The sequence below is a fragment of the Gobio gobio genome (assembly GCF_949357685.1).
Source record: "Gobio gobio genome assembly, chromosome: 3".
Classification (NCBI taxonomy): Eukaryota; Metazoa; Chordata; class Actinopteri; order Cypriniformes; family Gobionidae; genus Gobio; species Gobio gobio.
Window position 1 is genome coordinate 65,184,765 of NC_137099.1, and position 16,432 is coordinate 65,201,196.

Below are 16,432 nucleotides of genomic sequence, written 5' to 3' on the forward strand. Positions count from 1 at the left end.
AAGTATGTAGTATAAACACTGACCCTCTAAGACAAGATGAGATATCAAACTAAACTGTATATTTTTCAGAAGAAAATGTGAATATTGTATTGTGCAAAAGTCCCCCACAATGCCATGGAGTGGTTTTCAGTTCTTAATAGTAAAATTGGGAAAACGTATGATCAGTATCCCAAATACAGCTTTACTAAACAAACTTCAACCTTTCAAAATATAAAACAGAAGAACATTAATATTTTGTAAAATTGCTTGAGGGATAGTGTGGTTTAAGGAGGCAATAAAGGCATTGCACTTTTTATAGTCTATGAAAAGATGCTGTGAAAAACTCTAGTGAATCTCTCTAGTGTGTGTGATGTCCTGTTCACCATTGCATTTATTATAGGTCTGTAGCACCCACTGTAAACACACATCCAGCTGCCTTATTGAACCCTCTGGCTCCGCCTAGGGGCAGATAGAAGTGCATGTTCTACTGAAATTCTAATTTCAGAGACTACACATTACATTTGTGACCCTGTCTGTGAAAACCCAGCTAAAGTAATTTTTTGGTGATTCACTGTTTTATACATAAAATCATCCTACATAATGTAAAGAACATTCTGTGAAAATAAAACCTTGATATCTTTAATATTGACTGAGTAAGACCATGTCAAAAATTATTTGAATTTTGGCCTCAGAAAATCATGATTTTGAGAAATTCCAATTTTAAAATCAAGCTTATTTTTAAAATTGCAAAACATTTTAACCATTATTATTCTGATAATGTGCCATATACCACATACAAGCTAAGATTCTCCCATTTTCAGTGATATAGGACACATTTATGGGAAAATTCTTAGAGTTTTGTAAAACAAGTCTATTTATTATGATGTGCATGTCCAAAAAGCGTGAAACATTGAAACGAATGGGGGTACCAGAGCTTGATTTACAAAGTCAGTTCACTCTAATGATTTGTAGACTATAACTTTATTAGTAAAATGAAATCTCAGTAGAAAATGTAATGAATAGGCCTATATATATCCATTAATATATAAAACATCCATAGAAAATCTCACTGTGTAACATTTGTAAAGTAAATCTAAACAGCAGGCCTATATTAATCCTTTTTAATTAAACTATCAGCTGTTCTGTCCCTTGCGCTTCGCGTGCCGCGGCCGCCCTGTCAGAGAGCGAATTCATAAACCCAGCGCCTCAGCATCCAAAAACCAAACTATTTTGACACGTCGCAGCCATTAAATGTGTTTAAAATAAGATGGATATATCGGCAGAAGTTGTAGTTGGAATGTTGGTGATGGCACAAAGAAATCCACACAGAAATCGGAACCCGGCTTGAGTCGCCGTTTTCTTGCCTTTCCCAACACTGATCTGATCGTTGGTCGTGTGGATTGATATTATGGTCTGTTTGCACTTTGTAATTGTAAAAAATATGTTTCTGAACCGAATTATATAAGAATCAGTAGTTGTTTCTGCGTCGAAAGTAAACATTAAATCAATATTTAAGAAGCCCACGTCCGGTATTTTTTGGTGCAAAATAACAAAACGTAGCGTCAATAAAATCATTTATTTCAGTATTTATAATATTATAAATGAAAAATTGAGTACTGCATCTCAAAGCCCTTGGTATAATCTATCATTTACAGCAATAAACACAAATTGCCTGTTTTGGTCATTTGTATGGCTATGACTATTTTGACGCTCTATATCTCATCATTAGATTATGCGACTTTAGCCGGGGTTTCACAGACGGGGTCACATTTCAATAAAATTAGTTTATGTTGTACGGTAGTTAACACAGAGCATAATGTCTGTGTGTCCTGAAATGATGAAATGTAAATGGCACAGATTTACTTAAGAAAGATTGAATCATTCTGGAGGAAGGAAACTTTGGAAGGAAACTCAAATCAGAGATGAAGGGAAGGAAGAAGATAAACTTAAGTTCACCTGTCATGGTGCTGAATCCACATCAAACTATGATATTAGTATTGTTTTTAATGCATAAAGTGTATATCAGATCTGATATGTTTCCTCCTAAAAAAAACCTTTTGATGTTTCTTAGAACTGATAAAAATGTCAAGAATCCAAAGTATCAGATGCATTTTTTTATACAGGCTCTTGGGAGTAATCTATCCTGTCGCCCTCTAGAGGAATATTAATATAATGCAGATCAGTGTCATATTGTCCTATAGAGAAGATGAAGCCTGTGTGAGCTCTCAGTATCACACACTGTAACCTCCTCTAGGTGGCGCTCTTTCAGTGTGATTAATGTAATATTCAGTCAGTGCTGATGGTGGGAGGGGCCAGTAAAGCTGCTCATTACTGATAAAGAGCTGAAGAAAGAGGAAGTAACTAAAGCAGACAGATGTAGAGACAGAGAGATTCAGCAGAAAGAAGACTGAACTCAACTCACAATGAAGATCCTCCTCATCTTCTTCACTTTCTACCTGATCTCAGGTCAGAGCTTTTCTCTTTCATCACTGCAGTAATGATGCTGTTTTCTGTTCATGAGGTTTCTGATCACAGTATCAATCTGATTGACAGGTGCAGTGAAAGACATTGATGTGACTGGATATTCTGGAGGAAGCGTTCTGGTTGATTCTGGGAAACTTTGGTTTAGTGATTTTGCTAAATATATGGCCAAAATACCAGAGTGGAGAACAATAATAAATGATTCAAAACATGATAAATGGATTAATGAAGGAAGATTCACTTTATTTTGCAATAAAAATGGAAAACTCATGATCTACATCAGAGAACTGAACACACATGACGCTGGAAGATACGCAATTGAAGTCCTTCACAACTGGCGGATATATATGACTCTGAATGTGGAAGAAGGTCAGTCATTTTAAGGAGTCTTCATGTAGTAAAACTATTTAAAAGGTTTAAAATTATAAAATAGTATTTTTTTTCTATTATAAATTACAGATTCCTGTTGTAAAGAGTCAAAGAGAGTGATGGTGAATATTGGAGAAACTGCCGCCTTCAGCTGTGAATATTCACAGAATCATATTAATAATCACAAGATCATATTCAAAGAAGGAAGAGACTCCATTGAGATGATTTACAGCACATGGAAGAAGAAAGAAAGATTCAGTGTTTCTGATGACAAACATAAACTCATGACTGTGAGAATTACAGCTGTGACACCAGATGATGGAGGAGTTTATTTATGTGGAGTTTGGATCGACAGACACTCGTACAGTTACTCCATTATTAATACTATTCATCTACACATTATAGGTAAGTGAAACAAACAAACAAACATATCTAGTACAAAAGTATCTACAGTCTGTGTTTGAGACAAATTTTGATGGTGTTATTTGTGATTGACTGCTAGAGGGTCAATATCCTGCTGAATTTAGCTCCAATCCCAATCAAACACACCTGAATAAGCTAATCAAGGTCTCCAGGATTATTATAAACTTTCAGGGGTCTTTCTCACTGGCAGTTTAGTTTTTAAAATAGGACATGTTTCGCATGAAAAATTGGTAATGTGAAAGCTGTCATGCGGGTACAGGACCCGTGACTACCTGTAGGAGGAGGTCTGAGTTAAGTTGCACTCGAACTGTGCCGTGAATATGAAAGCATCTTAGACTCAGGAAGTAAAGTAACCTGCGCATGTGTTGTAGCCGATGACAATGTCATTAGTTAAACAAAACACATGTATGGGATGACAATGGTGTTGATTTACCTTTGATATGAGCAAGAGTGAGCGTGTAGTGTGATTGGGAAATTAAAAGCATAGCCCACCGAAAATGTCATTAATTCCTCTCCCTCATGTCATTCCAAACCCGCCAGACCTTAATTCATCTTCAGACACAAATGAAGATATTTCTGATGAAATCCCAGAGCTCTCGAATCCCTCCATAGACAGCATTATAATGAACACTTTCAAGGTCCAGAAAGGAAGTAAAGTAATCGATAAAATAGTCCATGTGACTCCAGTGGTTCAGCCTTAATGTTATAAAGCGACTAGAATACATTTTGTGCGCCAAAAACAAAAAAATACTTTATTCAACAATTTTGATTGTGTTTGATTGGTTGTTGTTTTTTTGCACAAAAAGTATTCTCGTCGCTTCATAACATTAAGGCTGAACCACTGGAATCACATGGACTATTTTATCGATTACTTCCTTTCTGGACCTTGAAAGTGTTCATTATATTGCTGTCTATGGAGGGATCCGAGAGCTCTGGGATTTCATCAGAAATATCTTCATTTGTGTCTGAAGATGAACGAAGGTCTGACAGGTTTGGAACGACATGAGGGTGAATAATTAAAAGGGTTACTTCAGCGATTTAACATTAAGCGTTGTATCAGTAGAAACCCGGTAGTATATTCGCATGACCGTGCGTCCCTCCCTCATGTCCCCCTGAGACAAGAGATGTATGTATTTTATGTCTGGAAAAAAAGCCTCAGATGACGCAAATTTCGTCATTTTGTGGCTTTTTGGCGAGAGGCTAGAGACTACAGCCTGTAGTAGGAGTTAGTTCTGCATGTTTTCAACCCACCCATAGGGGAGGGATCTCACTCACAGAATGTAAGACACAGACGACCGCTTGGACATTCATAATGGAGCGGTGCAACGCGAGTGTTTTCAATGAATTCCTATGAAAGTGAAGCTTCCATAGGCATGAACTGAAAACGTGCCAGACTGGATCCGCACCGTGAATGACTGTGAGGCCGTGAATGAATGCCGGTCTGCCGTGCTCATTTTGGGTTGCTTGAATTGTGGGTTCATGAAAACACAACAACAAAATGGTACAATGAAAAACTCACTACAATTTTGCTTTGAAAGCAAATCTTCCTCAATCATCTGGTCTGTCAGCTCCTCACTCTCTGATGAATGAGATCTGACTCCTGCTGTGTTTGTGCTGAGACTCTCTTTCGGCTCGTGCTGTATTGAGCAGACATGTTCAGTTTTTATTTGCAGTGTCCGTTCTCTAACTGAACAAAATTATTTTATTACTATAACAATCAAAACGACGGTGGGGCGGTGCCGCGGTGGGCAAGAGATGTAACCGGTAGGTGTGGCTTGGGAGTGGCCTCGTTGGGCAGCGAATTGCATTCTGGGAGTTGTTGTCTTTCATCCATATGAGCCAAAAATACATTTTCTGGCTTTTCTCAGTCTAGAAGGCACCAACTTCTAAAACAATTTCACATGTCTACTACATAAATGACCCAATTTAAATACGCATTCATCTTTCCAGCTGTGAAGTACCCCTTTAATGACAGAATTTTCATTTTTGGGTTAACTCTCTCTTTAATGGCTCGCAGTCAGCATTCTCCTCAAAAGAGTCTGTTCGTAAGCAGCAGAAAGCGGCCTTCATGTGACGCACATATAATAGACACAAGTGTCAGCATATAATAGCAACAAATTAAAGAAATCATAATATATTGACCCGAGTTCTGTTTTCTATCATGCGCCATGGATGTTTGCAGAGTGTGTCGGAGCTAAACACGATTTTGGCCCTCCAGAAGCAGGACTGGACAAGAGACTGGCTCAGGAGGTGTTTAGTGTGTTTGATATGTTTATTCCAGATTAAAACCACTGAAATGAGCTGATTGTTCGGAGTTTGTCACGTTCAGCTTTGGTTTCAGTCTAGTTTTCATTCTGTTGTCATAGTTACTCATTGTTGCATTGATCCCTTTCACCTGCTCGTGGTTTAGCTTTCATTATCCCGTGTATATATGTGTACGTGATCAGATCTTTGTCTGCTGTTGTTTGGGTATAGTGCACACTGTTACAGTTTGTTTGTTTAGCCTCTTTTGGATTGTCTGCTCGTTCTATTTTTGTTTAATAAAGTTAAAAGTGCTGCATATTAGATCTGTTTAGCCTCTCATCATCTTCCTGCCTGACGAAACGTTACAGAGTCTCGTTTGGCTGTGAAGAATTAATGGTCTTTATTCAGGAAACCCATGAAAACATCAACAAAGTAAATTGGACCTGAATGTCGTCAGTTTGAATATTTGTGTAGATATTATTTCCTTCATGTGTATGTCTTTGTTTCTCTTTAATTAACACTGTTTGTGTGTTTTAGTTTCCGATTTCTCCATGATCATCATTATTGCTGTGTGTGTGATTCTGCTGCTGATCGGTGGATTCACTCTGACTGTGTGTAAATTAAGACACAAGAGACGAGGTGACGCCCACACACACAGGTCAGTCTGGTCTTCACAGTTACCCACAATCCCCTCTGAGGAGCTCCTGTACACGTCTGTCAGTTTCCAGAAGCATGAAGAGTCATTCAATGACGCTACAGGCTCCTTCAGTAAGGACCACTCTGATTACACCACGGTTATTTACCACACAAGACTCAACTAACTCACTTATATCAGGGATCACAGATCATAATTTGTTATTATCGATATTAATATAGAGACGTCATTCAGTGTGTTGAATCATGAGACACTGTAAAGTTTCTGCTGCGGCTCGTGTTGCTTCTTTCACATGTTTTAAATAGTTTGTCTGAGGTCGTGATGAAGGCAGGAAATAAAACCCCTGAATGACATGTATATAAAATACTGTAACGTTTCCACTCCAAATGCAGAGGCATAGCAGCTTTTGACACATTTTGACAATAACATCTTTTTAGTAACTAATCATTATGATGAGAAACCTGTTACTTGAGAATCACTTGTACTCTGTTCAGAACTGTTAAATGACTGTTGCTTGTTCTCATCTCTCTGATATCCTGGTGCTCTATAACCAGCTTTAGATTTCTACATACCAGGATTTCAGTCATAAGTGTATTGTGAGGAAGTCTGCTTTAAGCACAGAAAAATCCTCAGTGTTAAACCTTATGATGCTGAAAACTAAATCACCTGATCCCCTTTGTGTCTGGCTTTCTTTGCAATAAATGATGTGTTTTGGTAAACACTGTAACAAAAACCACAAACTCACATAGAAACCCAAGAATCAAACTGCCCAACTAAAATAAACAATGTTCTCCATAATGATGACCAAACATTTTCACTAAAACATCAACATCTAAACCTCTGTTAATTATTGAGAAAAGAGCTTCTGTAGATGTCTGTCAGAAATAAAGTCAATCTGGTTAGTAATGTGTGAAACTTGTAATGCTGTTTGTGGAGTTGTTTAATCCTCCTCTGCTGAGATCTTCAGAGATTTAATGTCTTCTTTTATCTTCAGTTGATTTCATCTAAGGCTGTGGCTGAAGTCAGTTGTAGTTCTTGTTTTTCTCTGTCCTTCTGTGATTCTGCTCATTATCGTCAGGTGTTCATCACTAATGGTCAAGCATCACTTAATTAATCTCTTAATTATCTCATTAACTTTAACTCTGATTCAGTGTTACTTTAATGCTGTGTTCACACCAAACGCCAATAGAGAGTCAAAATCGTGTCTACCGCGTCTAGTTGGACGCTTGAACATTTTGAATCCACAGCAAATTGGACACGCATATAAATCAAGCATTTGAAGCAAAATAGACGCGCGTTCAAGGCGCTCCAGGAGAAATATGTCATAAAACACCACTCTGCCTCTTTTCATTTTCATTAAAAATATATATTAAGCATTAATAGCCACACAAATGTGGTCCAGGCAACTCCTACATTATCTTCACTGCATATATATTTAAATATCCTTTAAAAAATTATGAAACTTCTCTTTGCCCTCAGTCAAAACGATTTGGCAGACAACAAATTATAGATTCATGACACCAAAGATCAATGCCCGTTAAATCAACACAGGACGAACCACCACAGGACATCAGAGCCAGCGGCAAACGTCAGAAGGACTAGCTGAGGAAAGGCTGCTCTCGTCGGGGTTAATGAGCGCTGAGCGCCCGGTGATCGCCTGGATCTCATAACTCCAAAAACACGAGATTATTTTTTTTTTAAAGTAGGCGCTCTCTTTATAAATAAACCACAGATTTGAGCTTTAAACAACTACATTCTCACCTGAAAAAGTCTTAAAACGTCATTTTGTGACACAATAGTAGTATTTTTAAATTATGCAGGGTTTCACATCATGTCACTTTACCACGTGACAGCAGCAAGCAGGCTCCTGATTGGTTAACGCTGCGTGAATTGACGGCAAAGTTCAAATTGTTCAACTCGGGCGTCAGACGCGAATTCGCTTCAAACGCGTGAATGCACAAAAAGCCCCACTCCCGTGTAACGCGCGTATTGCACAAGACGCTCAACTCGCATCCAATTTGCATCATCCGCGCGAACTGCACGCGTGAATGTGGCGGAATCGCGTCCATCGCGAAATGCGTCTATCGCGCCGCAGGACCTCCAGACGCGCGTCAACGTGCCTTTCCATTGACTTAACATTGAAATCACTCGCTCCTGATGCTCTATTCACATTTGGTGTGAACGCAGCATGACACTCTGTAGAGTGGGTCCATATGTGCTCAAAGCAGTGTTGATTTAACACTGGGGAATTTGCTGTGTACTTGTTTATGTACTTTAACTGGAATAATAACCATTTTTATTAATAAAGACAAATAAATCCTGTTTTGCAGTTGTTTCCTGTTTATGATTATTACGACCCTTCTTTAGGCTATTAAACATCTAGGTAGAAAAGAAGGGGAACATCAAGCCAGTCGCGACAATTGTCACCATTAAACACTAAAAATGTATAAGAGAAGTAGGAGACTATGAGGCGAGTACCAGTGAACATATGTTTATTTTTACAGGCTGTGATACAAGGAAAATATAATAAAGAACATAATTATTTACAAGCAGGAAAGAAAGAAAAACAATTTCCAAAAACGCACTGGGAACTGGGAGGACAAAGGGAAAAGGACCGTGCCAATTAAAAAAAAAGAATAAATAAATAAATATTTTTTTTTACCTGTTTACAACTAAACCTAACTAATACAAAAGGAAATTCATGAGTTCACACTTACATATAATTTATAGAGAGTAAATTCAAATGCGTATTTGGCATGCTGTCCGGGGGGAGAGGGCTTCGAGCTCGGAATTTGGCTCGAAAAATCTTCATCGTCCAAGACAATAGCTGTGTCCCAATGTGAAGGCCGCATTTGAAGTGCAATTGCATCACAGCAGCGTAACGAAGGCTGTCCTAATTCAGGATGCACCCTCTGAAGGCCGCATTCAAAGGCCGATTGTGTCACAGCGGTGCGATGAAGGCTGCCGCAATTCGAAAGCGACTTCAAAATGCGCCCTTCGTTTATCAGGCAAAGGAAGGATACAACATATGGACCCTTCGCAGCCTACCCTATCCCAGAATTCATTGCACACCGGTAACAACAGAGGCACGTTTAAGCTCAAACCAGTGCGCAGAGTTTTGCTATGGTTTCCTGGTTGAACGTCATGTTTCCTGGAAACGGTGTGCAACAGGGTTTGAGAGCAGCAACATGTATAAACCACATGGTATTAAAGGTGCCCTAGAATGAAAAATTTTATTAACCTTGGCATAGTTGAATAACAAGAGTTCAGCACATGGAGTGAGTCTCAAACACCATAGCTTCCTCCTTCATATGTAAGTCTCGTTTGTGAAAAACACCACGGAAAAACAGGCGAATCTCAACATAGCACAGAGTGTGACGCAACCATTGGGATCATTAATATGTACGCCCCCAACATTTGCATTTGCCAGCACATGTCCTAGGCCAGGCGGAACAGCACAGCCGAATCATCGGGAGTTCTGCAGGTATTGTGAAGAAACACACGTCACACGAGGATAGAAAAATGGCAGATCAGGGAAATAAATGTTATGTTCCAGGCTGTGCAGGGGATATGAGGACTTTTCATACCCTTCCCACAGAACAAATCAGTCAACAGGCATGGTTGATGTTTATCTATAACCGCGACAATTTCATTCAAAGTTGTTTGTTTGCTCGGCCCATTTCACCACGGACAGTTTTTCTAACCTGGGACAATATTCAACAGGAAACCAGCATCTTCGTCAGAAACCAGATCAAACATATAAGCATAATCTCTCCATTTTCATGACGGACAGTGTAGATCTGTTTGTGATCTGTCACTGAAGCTACTGAAATCAGCCGCAGTGAAACGACCAATCAGAGCAGAACTCCACATTAATATTCACGACCCTTCCAAATAAGGCAAAAACAGACCATTTCATTCTAGAGACAATTTCTGGGGTTGTAAATGGACCTGTAAAACCGTATCTGGACAATTTTTACCCATAAATAACTCACATACCCTCTATGTAGATATCAGAAAACAATTTAAAATATTGTTTCAACTCATTCTAGGGCACCTTTAAAGAGACAGTTCGCACAATGGGTCCAAGTAAAGTCGTTTACAGATGTGTCCGCTGCAGCGCAGTATAATTGAAGATATTAGAAGACATGTTTGTTTTTTCATCCTGAAATGTTGGACCACAATAATTAGGAACCACAGTTTCCACAAATCCCTTCACTCTTTTATTCTGGACAGCAAGGGCAGTGATTGTAACATTGCGTGTGTTTTGCAGTATTAAACATGTATTTATATCGATTTCATCAGGCTGCGAAAATTCTTTAGAAAGAACAAAAAGAATGGCCTTCTCAGCTGCCATAATTGCAACTCCTGCGTCGTCAGAACAGGGTGTCCAACACACCACCGTTTCCGTTTAAAAAAACATTTTGCCACATTTTCTCGGGGCTGAACGCAGCCCTGGATTTGTATAAATTGGTCTGCATTCCCGCCGCACTCGGTCAGATATCTTGCGGCGTGGGATTAAATTTGCGGGCGGTCTGAAAATAGCCCGGCCTGTCCAGACAGAACAGCGCGAAGTAAACAAAGCATTCTGTAGTGGTGGCATTCACACAGTTCCCAGCAGTGCCACCGCTCCCTAAATGCAGAGTACACAGTTTGCGTAGGGCACCAACCTTTCCTGGGGGATGGGGGGCACCATCTCGGTTGCTCAAAAACATTTTTTTTAAATAAATAAATAAAATAAACCTTTTATTCTATATTAATATAAAAATAGATATAAACATAATATATTTTACAATGAAAGCACTAGACAGTAGGCTAAGCATACGTGACGCGCCATTCCCGCATACATTTACATTTATGCATTTGGCAGACGCTTTTATCCAAAGCAATTTACAGTGCCCTTATTACAGGGACAATCCCCCTGGAGCAACATGGAGTAAAGTGCCTTGCTCAAGGACACACTGGTGGTGACCGCTGGGATCGAACCAGCAACCTTCTGCGTATCAGTTCCATGGTTTAACCCACTGGACCACCATCTCACATTGGTGGGCATACGCAGTGCTTAATTTGTAAAGTGGGAGGTCCCGGAGCGCAGAGGGGGGGTGGATCCGGCGACTCAAAACGCAGGTTGGAGGTAACGGAACAAAACATTTTTTACACTGCCTATAGCAGTGCTTCTCAATCTTTTTTCAATAACGTACCCCCTATCATTTTTTTTCTCAGCCAAGTTATTAAAAATCATTTGAGATAGAAATAAAAGTTATGACTATAGTGATATGCCCAGTCAGAATTATTAGATTTATTAAACAAATTAAAAACATTTGCAATAATAAACAATATCACTACCGATAACGAGCATCATATATAAATAAAATATAGGCCTATATTTTAAATATATATATATGTATTCGGGTGACATTATTTTTTTCCCACTTTCATTAAATTTTGCTTTGTAGAAAAAGCCTTTCTTTGAAACGAATTTCGTTTTGTATAAATTGTATATTCATTTTAGTAAATGTTGCATTAACTAATTGCTTGTATTTAATAAATAAAAAGCAAATATAACAGACAATATAATAACCGTGAAATGGAGGCACCGGTGCGCCGCGTTCAGTTGCATTGCGCGTGAACTGCAGCGCATCTAATCATAAATAAATTAAACTCAGCATAGGCCTATGCATACATTAGCCATTAAATATATTTGTTGCATTGGATGGTATCCTTTCTACAACAGACCAGGGATTTCTCGCGGCTCGCATCAGAAGAGCATTGCGTCAATAGACCGCAAAACAAACAAGGCCGCCTATAGCCTATTCAAGGCAATTTTTATTTTTATTTCAGAACATGCACTGCACGGGTGCGAAATGTAAAAAAATACACTGCATGAATTGTTTTCACAAGCAGTTATTTTTCGGAATATTAAATTAACCAAGAAAAAAAAGAAGAAAAACACTCCATCCAGATAAACAGCAACAGGCTATTGTGGGACTTAAATAAACACAATGAAATTTCATATAGTAGATACATTTCATATAAAACTATATAGTAGGCTATTTTAATGATGCACCAATAATCAACACAAACACATCAGGTCGTTATCCTATTTATCCAGAACGGCCCATACAGCATCGATAGTGCCCCCGGCCTCGATTCTGCTTCTTTCTCTACACCTCGTGTCCAGTGCATTTTTCTAACAGCGATCTCAAGGCTCGACAACAAGCGCGAATAGCATGTGTCACTTTAAGTGCTTCACCTTTCGTCGTCCCTCTCCCCTCCCCTTCCATAAAAAAACAAAAAAATGTATGGAACTTTCATAGGGAATAAATACGAACACAACCAATAACATTGAACACTACACAAATAGTATTTTTTTTTTTTTTTTAGACGATTAATTTGAATAGTGACATTTGAGGTGCCGGATTCAATAAAAAAGGTTCCGGATCCAACATCGGAGGTGCCGGAACATGTTCCGGCGTGTTCCGGCTCAAATTAAGCCCTGGGCATACGTGCCCGGCTCACTGTTTGTGGCTGACTTCAAGGCTTCAAGCAAATGCATTAGCCTTTAACATACCGTGTCATGCGCTTTGACAGATGCGTTTGCGTCATCAATGCTAAACGTTCATTTTACAGGTTATATCCTCATCTGTAAATGTTACCAATTCACGCGAGAATTGCGTCCTGACAGTCTGCACGCTTCAAATTTCACTGAACCAGCGTGGGCTAGCGCATTCGCGTCAAACAAAGAGAATGCAGTAAAGAGGGAGACAATTCATATGCAGCGGGAAAAAAAACATGAATTTAGCTGAAATATTTGCTGTTGGATTATTAATGTTGAAAGCAGTTGTGTAAAACATTTGTTTTAGGATTCTTTGATGAATAGAAAGTTCAAAAGAAAACTTTTTATCTGAAATAAAGAAATGAATACATTTATTCAGTAAGGATGCATTAAATTGATCAAGTGACAGTATGGACAGTTATAATGTTACAAAAGCTTTATATTTCAGATAAATGCTGTTCTTTTTCTATTCATTAAATAATCCTGAATGTTTTTTGGGTTTTTTTTGTATGTTTTTTAGCACTCATCTGACATGTTTGTTTGAAGGGCAGGATGTGAAATAGTGTGTTTTGTCAATAAAATAAATTTTATTTTGGGCTTTTTATCAGATTAATCGAAGAAAAAAAAGGCCAACTACTCGATTATCAAAATAATTGTTTATTCTTTTAAAAAAAATTAATTATTAATATGTATAATTTTAGTTGTATTTCCTTGCTGTAGAGCTATAATTGTAAATTACTGTAATTACAATTTATTTTATTAAAGTTCTATTTTGACCCCAAAAGTAGTTTTTTTTTTATAAATATACATTTTATACATAATATTTGGGGGGCACCACAATACAATTCTGCTTAGGGCACCCATTTGGCCAGCAGCGGCCCTGGTTCCCAGTTCCCTACCCTGAGCAACCTGGCAAAATAAAGTTTCATTCCCTAATTTTAACTTGCATACGTTTTATTTCTCAACCATTCTCTCAAGAAGATGAATCAGTCTGTCCATTCTCTCCCTGTTCTTTCTTTCTTTTTATTTTATACAATAGAGACCCTGGTAAGGCCTCTGCCAGCGGGACATCATCTGGGATGAGTGCATATCTCCACTGTCCGCAGGTTTGCGGGGCTGAATCAGTCGACGGCTGGCATGTCATAAGAAGTACAATGCATCTGAGATTATGTGAGTTTAATAAAAATAAGTACTTGAATAAAGACTTGGACTTAAATACAGAGTAAATATATTAATGTGAAAATATATTGTCACATAAAAAATAAACTGTTAACTAATAGTTGCTAACGATTCAATATCTAACCATAGGCTACATATTTGCCTGGTTATGGTCCTACCTTCACACTGTTGCTGTGGGTTGTTTGTAGCCTATAGTCCACGGGTTTAAGTTGTCTTTACTTTAGCACTATGTTGAACTGTGAGAGGCGCTACACTTTTTGCGTAAGTTGAATACGGAAGGCGATTCGCCAGAAGCTAGATAATTTACTTTATAAAGTTTTAAATATGGTTATTTTTTTTACACAAACGCATCGATTTGCTTCAGAAGCCCTTTATTAACCCCCTGGAGCCGTGTGGAGCAGTTATATGATGGAAAGATGCACTTTTATGCACTTCAAAAACAGAGCAACATTCAAAGCCATTATAAAGCTTGGAAGAGCCAGGGGGAGAGCGGAGCACAACCAAACGCTTTTAGACTTTCTCAGTTTGTGTAAATCCACTTGGGGTTCAGAGTATTTATTGGTTTCACTTTATTTTGATGGTCCCTTTAACACATTCTGTTGACTATAAATAACATTGCACCTGCATGTCTACTAATTCTCATTAGATTGTTAGTAGAGTATTAGTTTTTTTTCAGAACCTCACAAATGAGGAAGGACATCCAGATAAGCAGCTTTAACATGGCAATGAAAGCACACCAACAAAGCTAAACTCAAGAAAGAAAAAGAACAAGCTCAAGTTCACACAAAGGCTAGCTGCCTCTACGACACTGGTGTTTCTCTTGTACAGCACCACCGGATGTCCGACAGTGGAACAATTGGAGAACAACTCCCTTGTACAAAATTCCCTGCCTCACGCATGCGCGAGTCAAACTTGCTCTTGTCTGGTGAATTCGCAGAAAGTTTCATTTCAGCAGCGTCCAGTAACGGAGTTATACTGAGTTTTCCTGGCTTTGTTTATTCCTTAAAAGTCTGTTTTCCTTGTGTGCTATTGATGTATGTTAATAACTCCCTAAGTAACAATATTTATTATCATTGTAGATGAGTTTCAGAGTGTGTCACGTAATTCAGTTGATTGTACCTCAGAAGTAGGCTATTATTGTGTCAATATACAATAGCGTAATCACCTATTTGAAGAATCATGTTAATCATGAATCAATCATGAATTATGTTTTATGTATCCGGCGCACACCCTTGTGTAATCCAACATATAAACTCTGGTTTACTGTTACATCATACCATTGTAACTTATCAGTGTATCCAGTTCTTATCTGTGTATCTTCTGTCATGTCATATTATCATGTACAGTATATTTACATCCTTATTTGTTCTCTCACAGAAACCAATCCACTCGTCCCAAATGATTGACAGCCGAGGCAAACACTCAGCACGTCACCTACACAAGTGAAAGTGAGAGAAAAACAAGGGAGAGACGATAAAAAACACCCAAACCACAACTTAATGTCACATAGGGATGTAACAATGATCTACAGCCATTTTATCTCAGGTCTGAGATTCACATAAAAGGTCTTTCGCTAATGTTCATTCAGTTACATTACTGCTTTCTGGACTCAACAACTGTCCACTGTCCAGTTACAGGACAACTGCGATGTACTGCATTCATACAAGAACGCATTTAGCCAGTTTTTCATCTTCCAAGGGGTTGTCTTCTGTTCACACTAGTGGAGATGATCCATGATGACGATACATGTGAGGGTTAATGATGTTTATATGCAAAAATTAAATCTTTATCCCTAATGGAGCCTAAGAGCAGTGTGTGTGAGATGTGTGCATCTCCACTTACTCCCTGTTCTGTCTTTATTTGTTTGTTTTTTACCTAATTGTCCAGTCCAGATGCTCCATCAAATCCTCTAGGTGGCGCTCTTTCAGTGTGATTAATGTAATATTCATTCAGTGCTGATGGTGGGAGGGGCCAGTAAAGCTGCTCATTACTGATAAAGAGCTGAAGAAAGAGGAAGGAACTAAAGCAGACAGATGTAGAGACAGAGAGATTCAGCAGAAAGAAGACTGAACTCAACTCACAATGAAGATCCTCCTCATCTTCTTCACTTTCTACCTGATCTCAGGTCAGAGCTTTTCTCTTTCATCACTGCAGTAATGATGCTGTTTTCTGTTCATGAGGTTTCTGATCACAGTATCAATCTGATTGACAGGTGCAGTGAGATGCTTTAGTGTCACTGGATATTCTGGAGCAAGTCTTCTAGTTGATTCACGGAAGACTTGGTACAGTGACTCTGCTAAATACATGCATATATACAAGTTCTCTCAGTTGACAACAATAGGGCATTATAAGAAACATGATAAATGGATTAATGAAGGAAGATTCACACTGTTTAGAAACAATAAGGGAAACCTCATGATCTACATCAGAGAATTAAGTGAATATGATGCTGGAAAATACCAGATTAGAGTTGAACGCCGCTGGTCCATCGATATGACTCTGAATGTGAACAAAGATGAAGGTGAGTCATTTTAAGATTAAAGTCT

General features: G+C 38.5%; 1 protein-coding gene across 2 annotated transcripts; it reads left to right on the plus strand.

Annotated features, from left to right (window-relative positions):
* Nucleotides 1–2,315: 2,315 nt before the first annotated feature.
* Nucleotides 2,316–15,635, plus strand: LOC307123232 (uncharacterized protein). 2 transcript variants are annotated; one of them, XM_079811690.1, is made up of 5 exons: nt 2,648–2,829; nt 2,920–3,234; nt 6,034–6,154; nt 13,747–13,877; nt 15,264–15,635. In XM_079811690.1, coding segments are annotated over exons 1-5 (669 nt in total). In that variant the 5' UTR covers nt 2,648–2,729; the 3' UTR covers nt 15,266–15,635. The 2 variants fall into 2 exon arrangements, with proteins under 2 accessions (XP_079667815.1, XP_079667816.1); XM_079811689.1 differs by lacking the exons at nt 13,747–13,877; nt 15,264–15,635 and adding an exon at nt 2,316–2,445 and having other exon boundaries at nt 2,533–2,829; nt 6,034–7,482.
* The last annotated feature ends 797 nt before the right edge of the window (nt 15,636–16,432 follow it).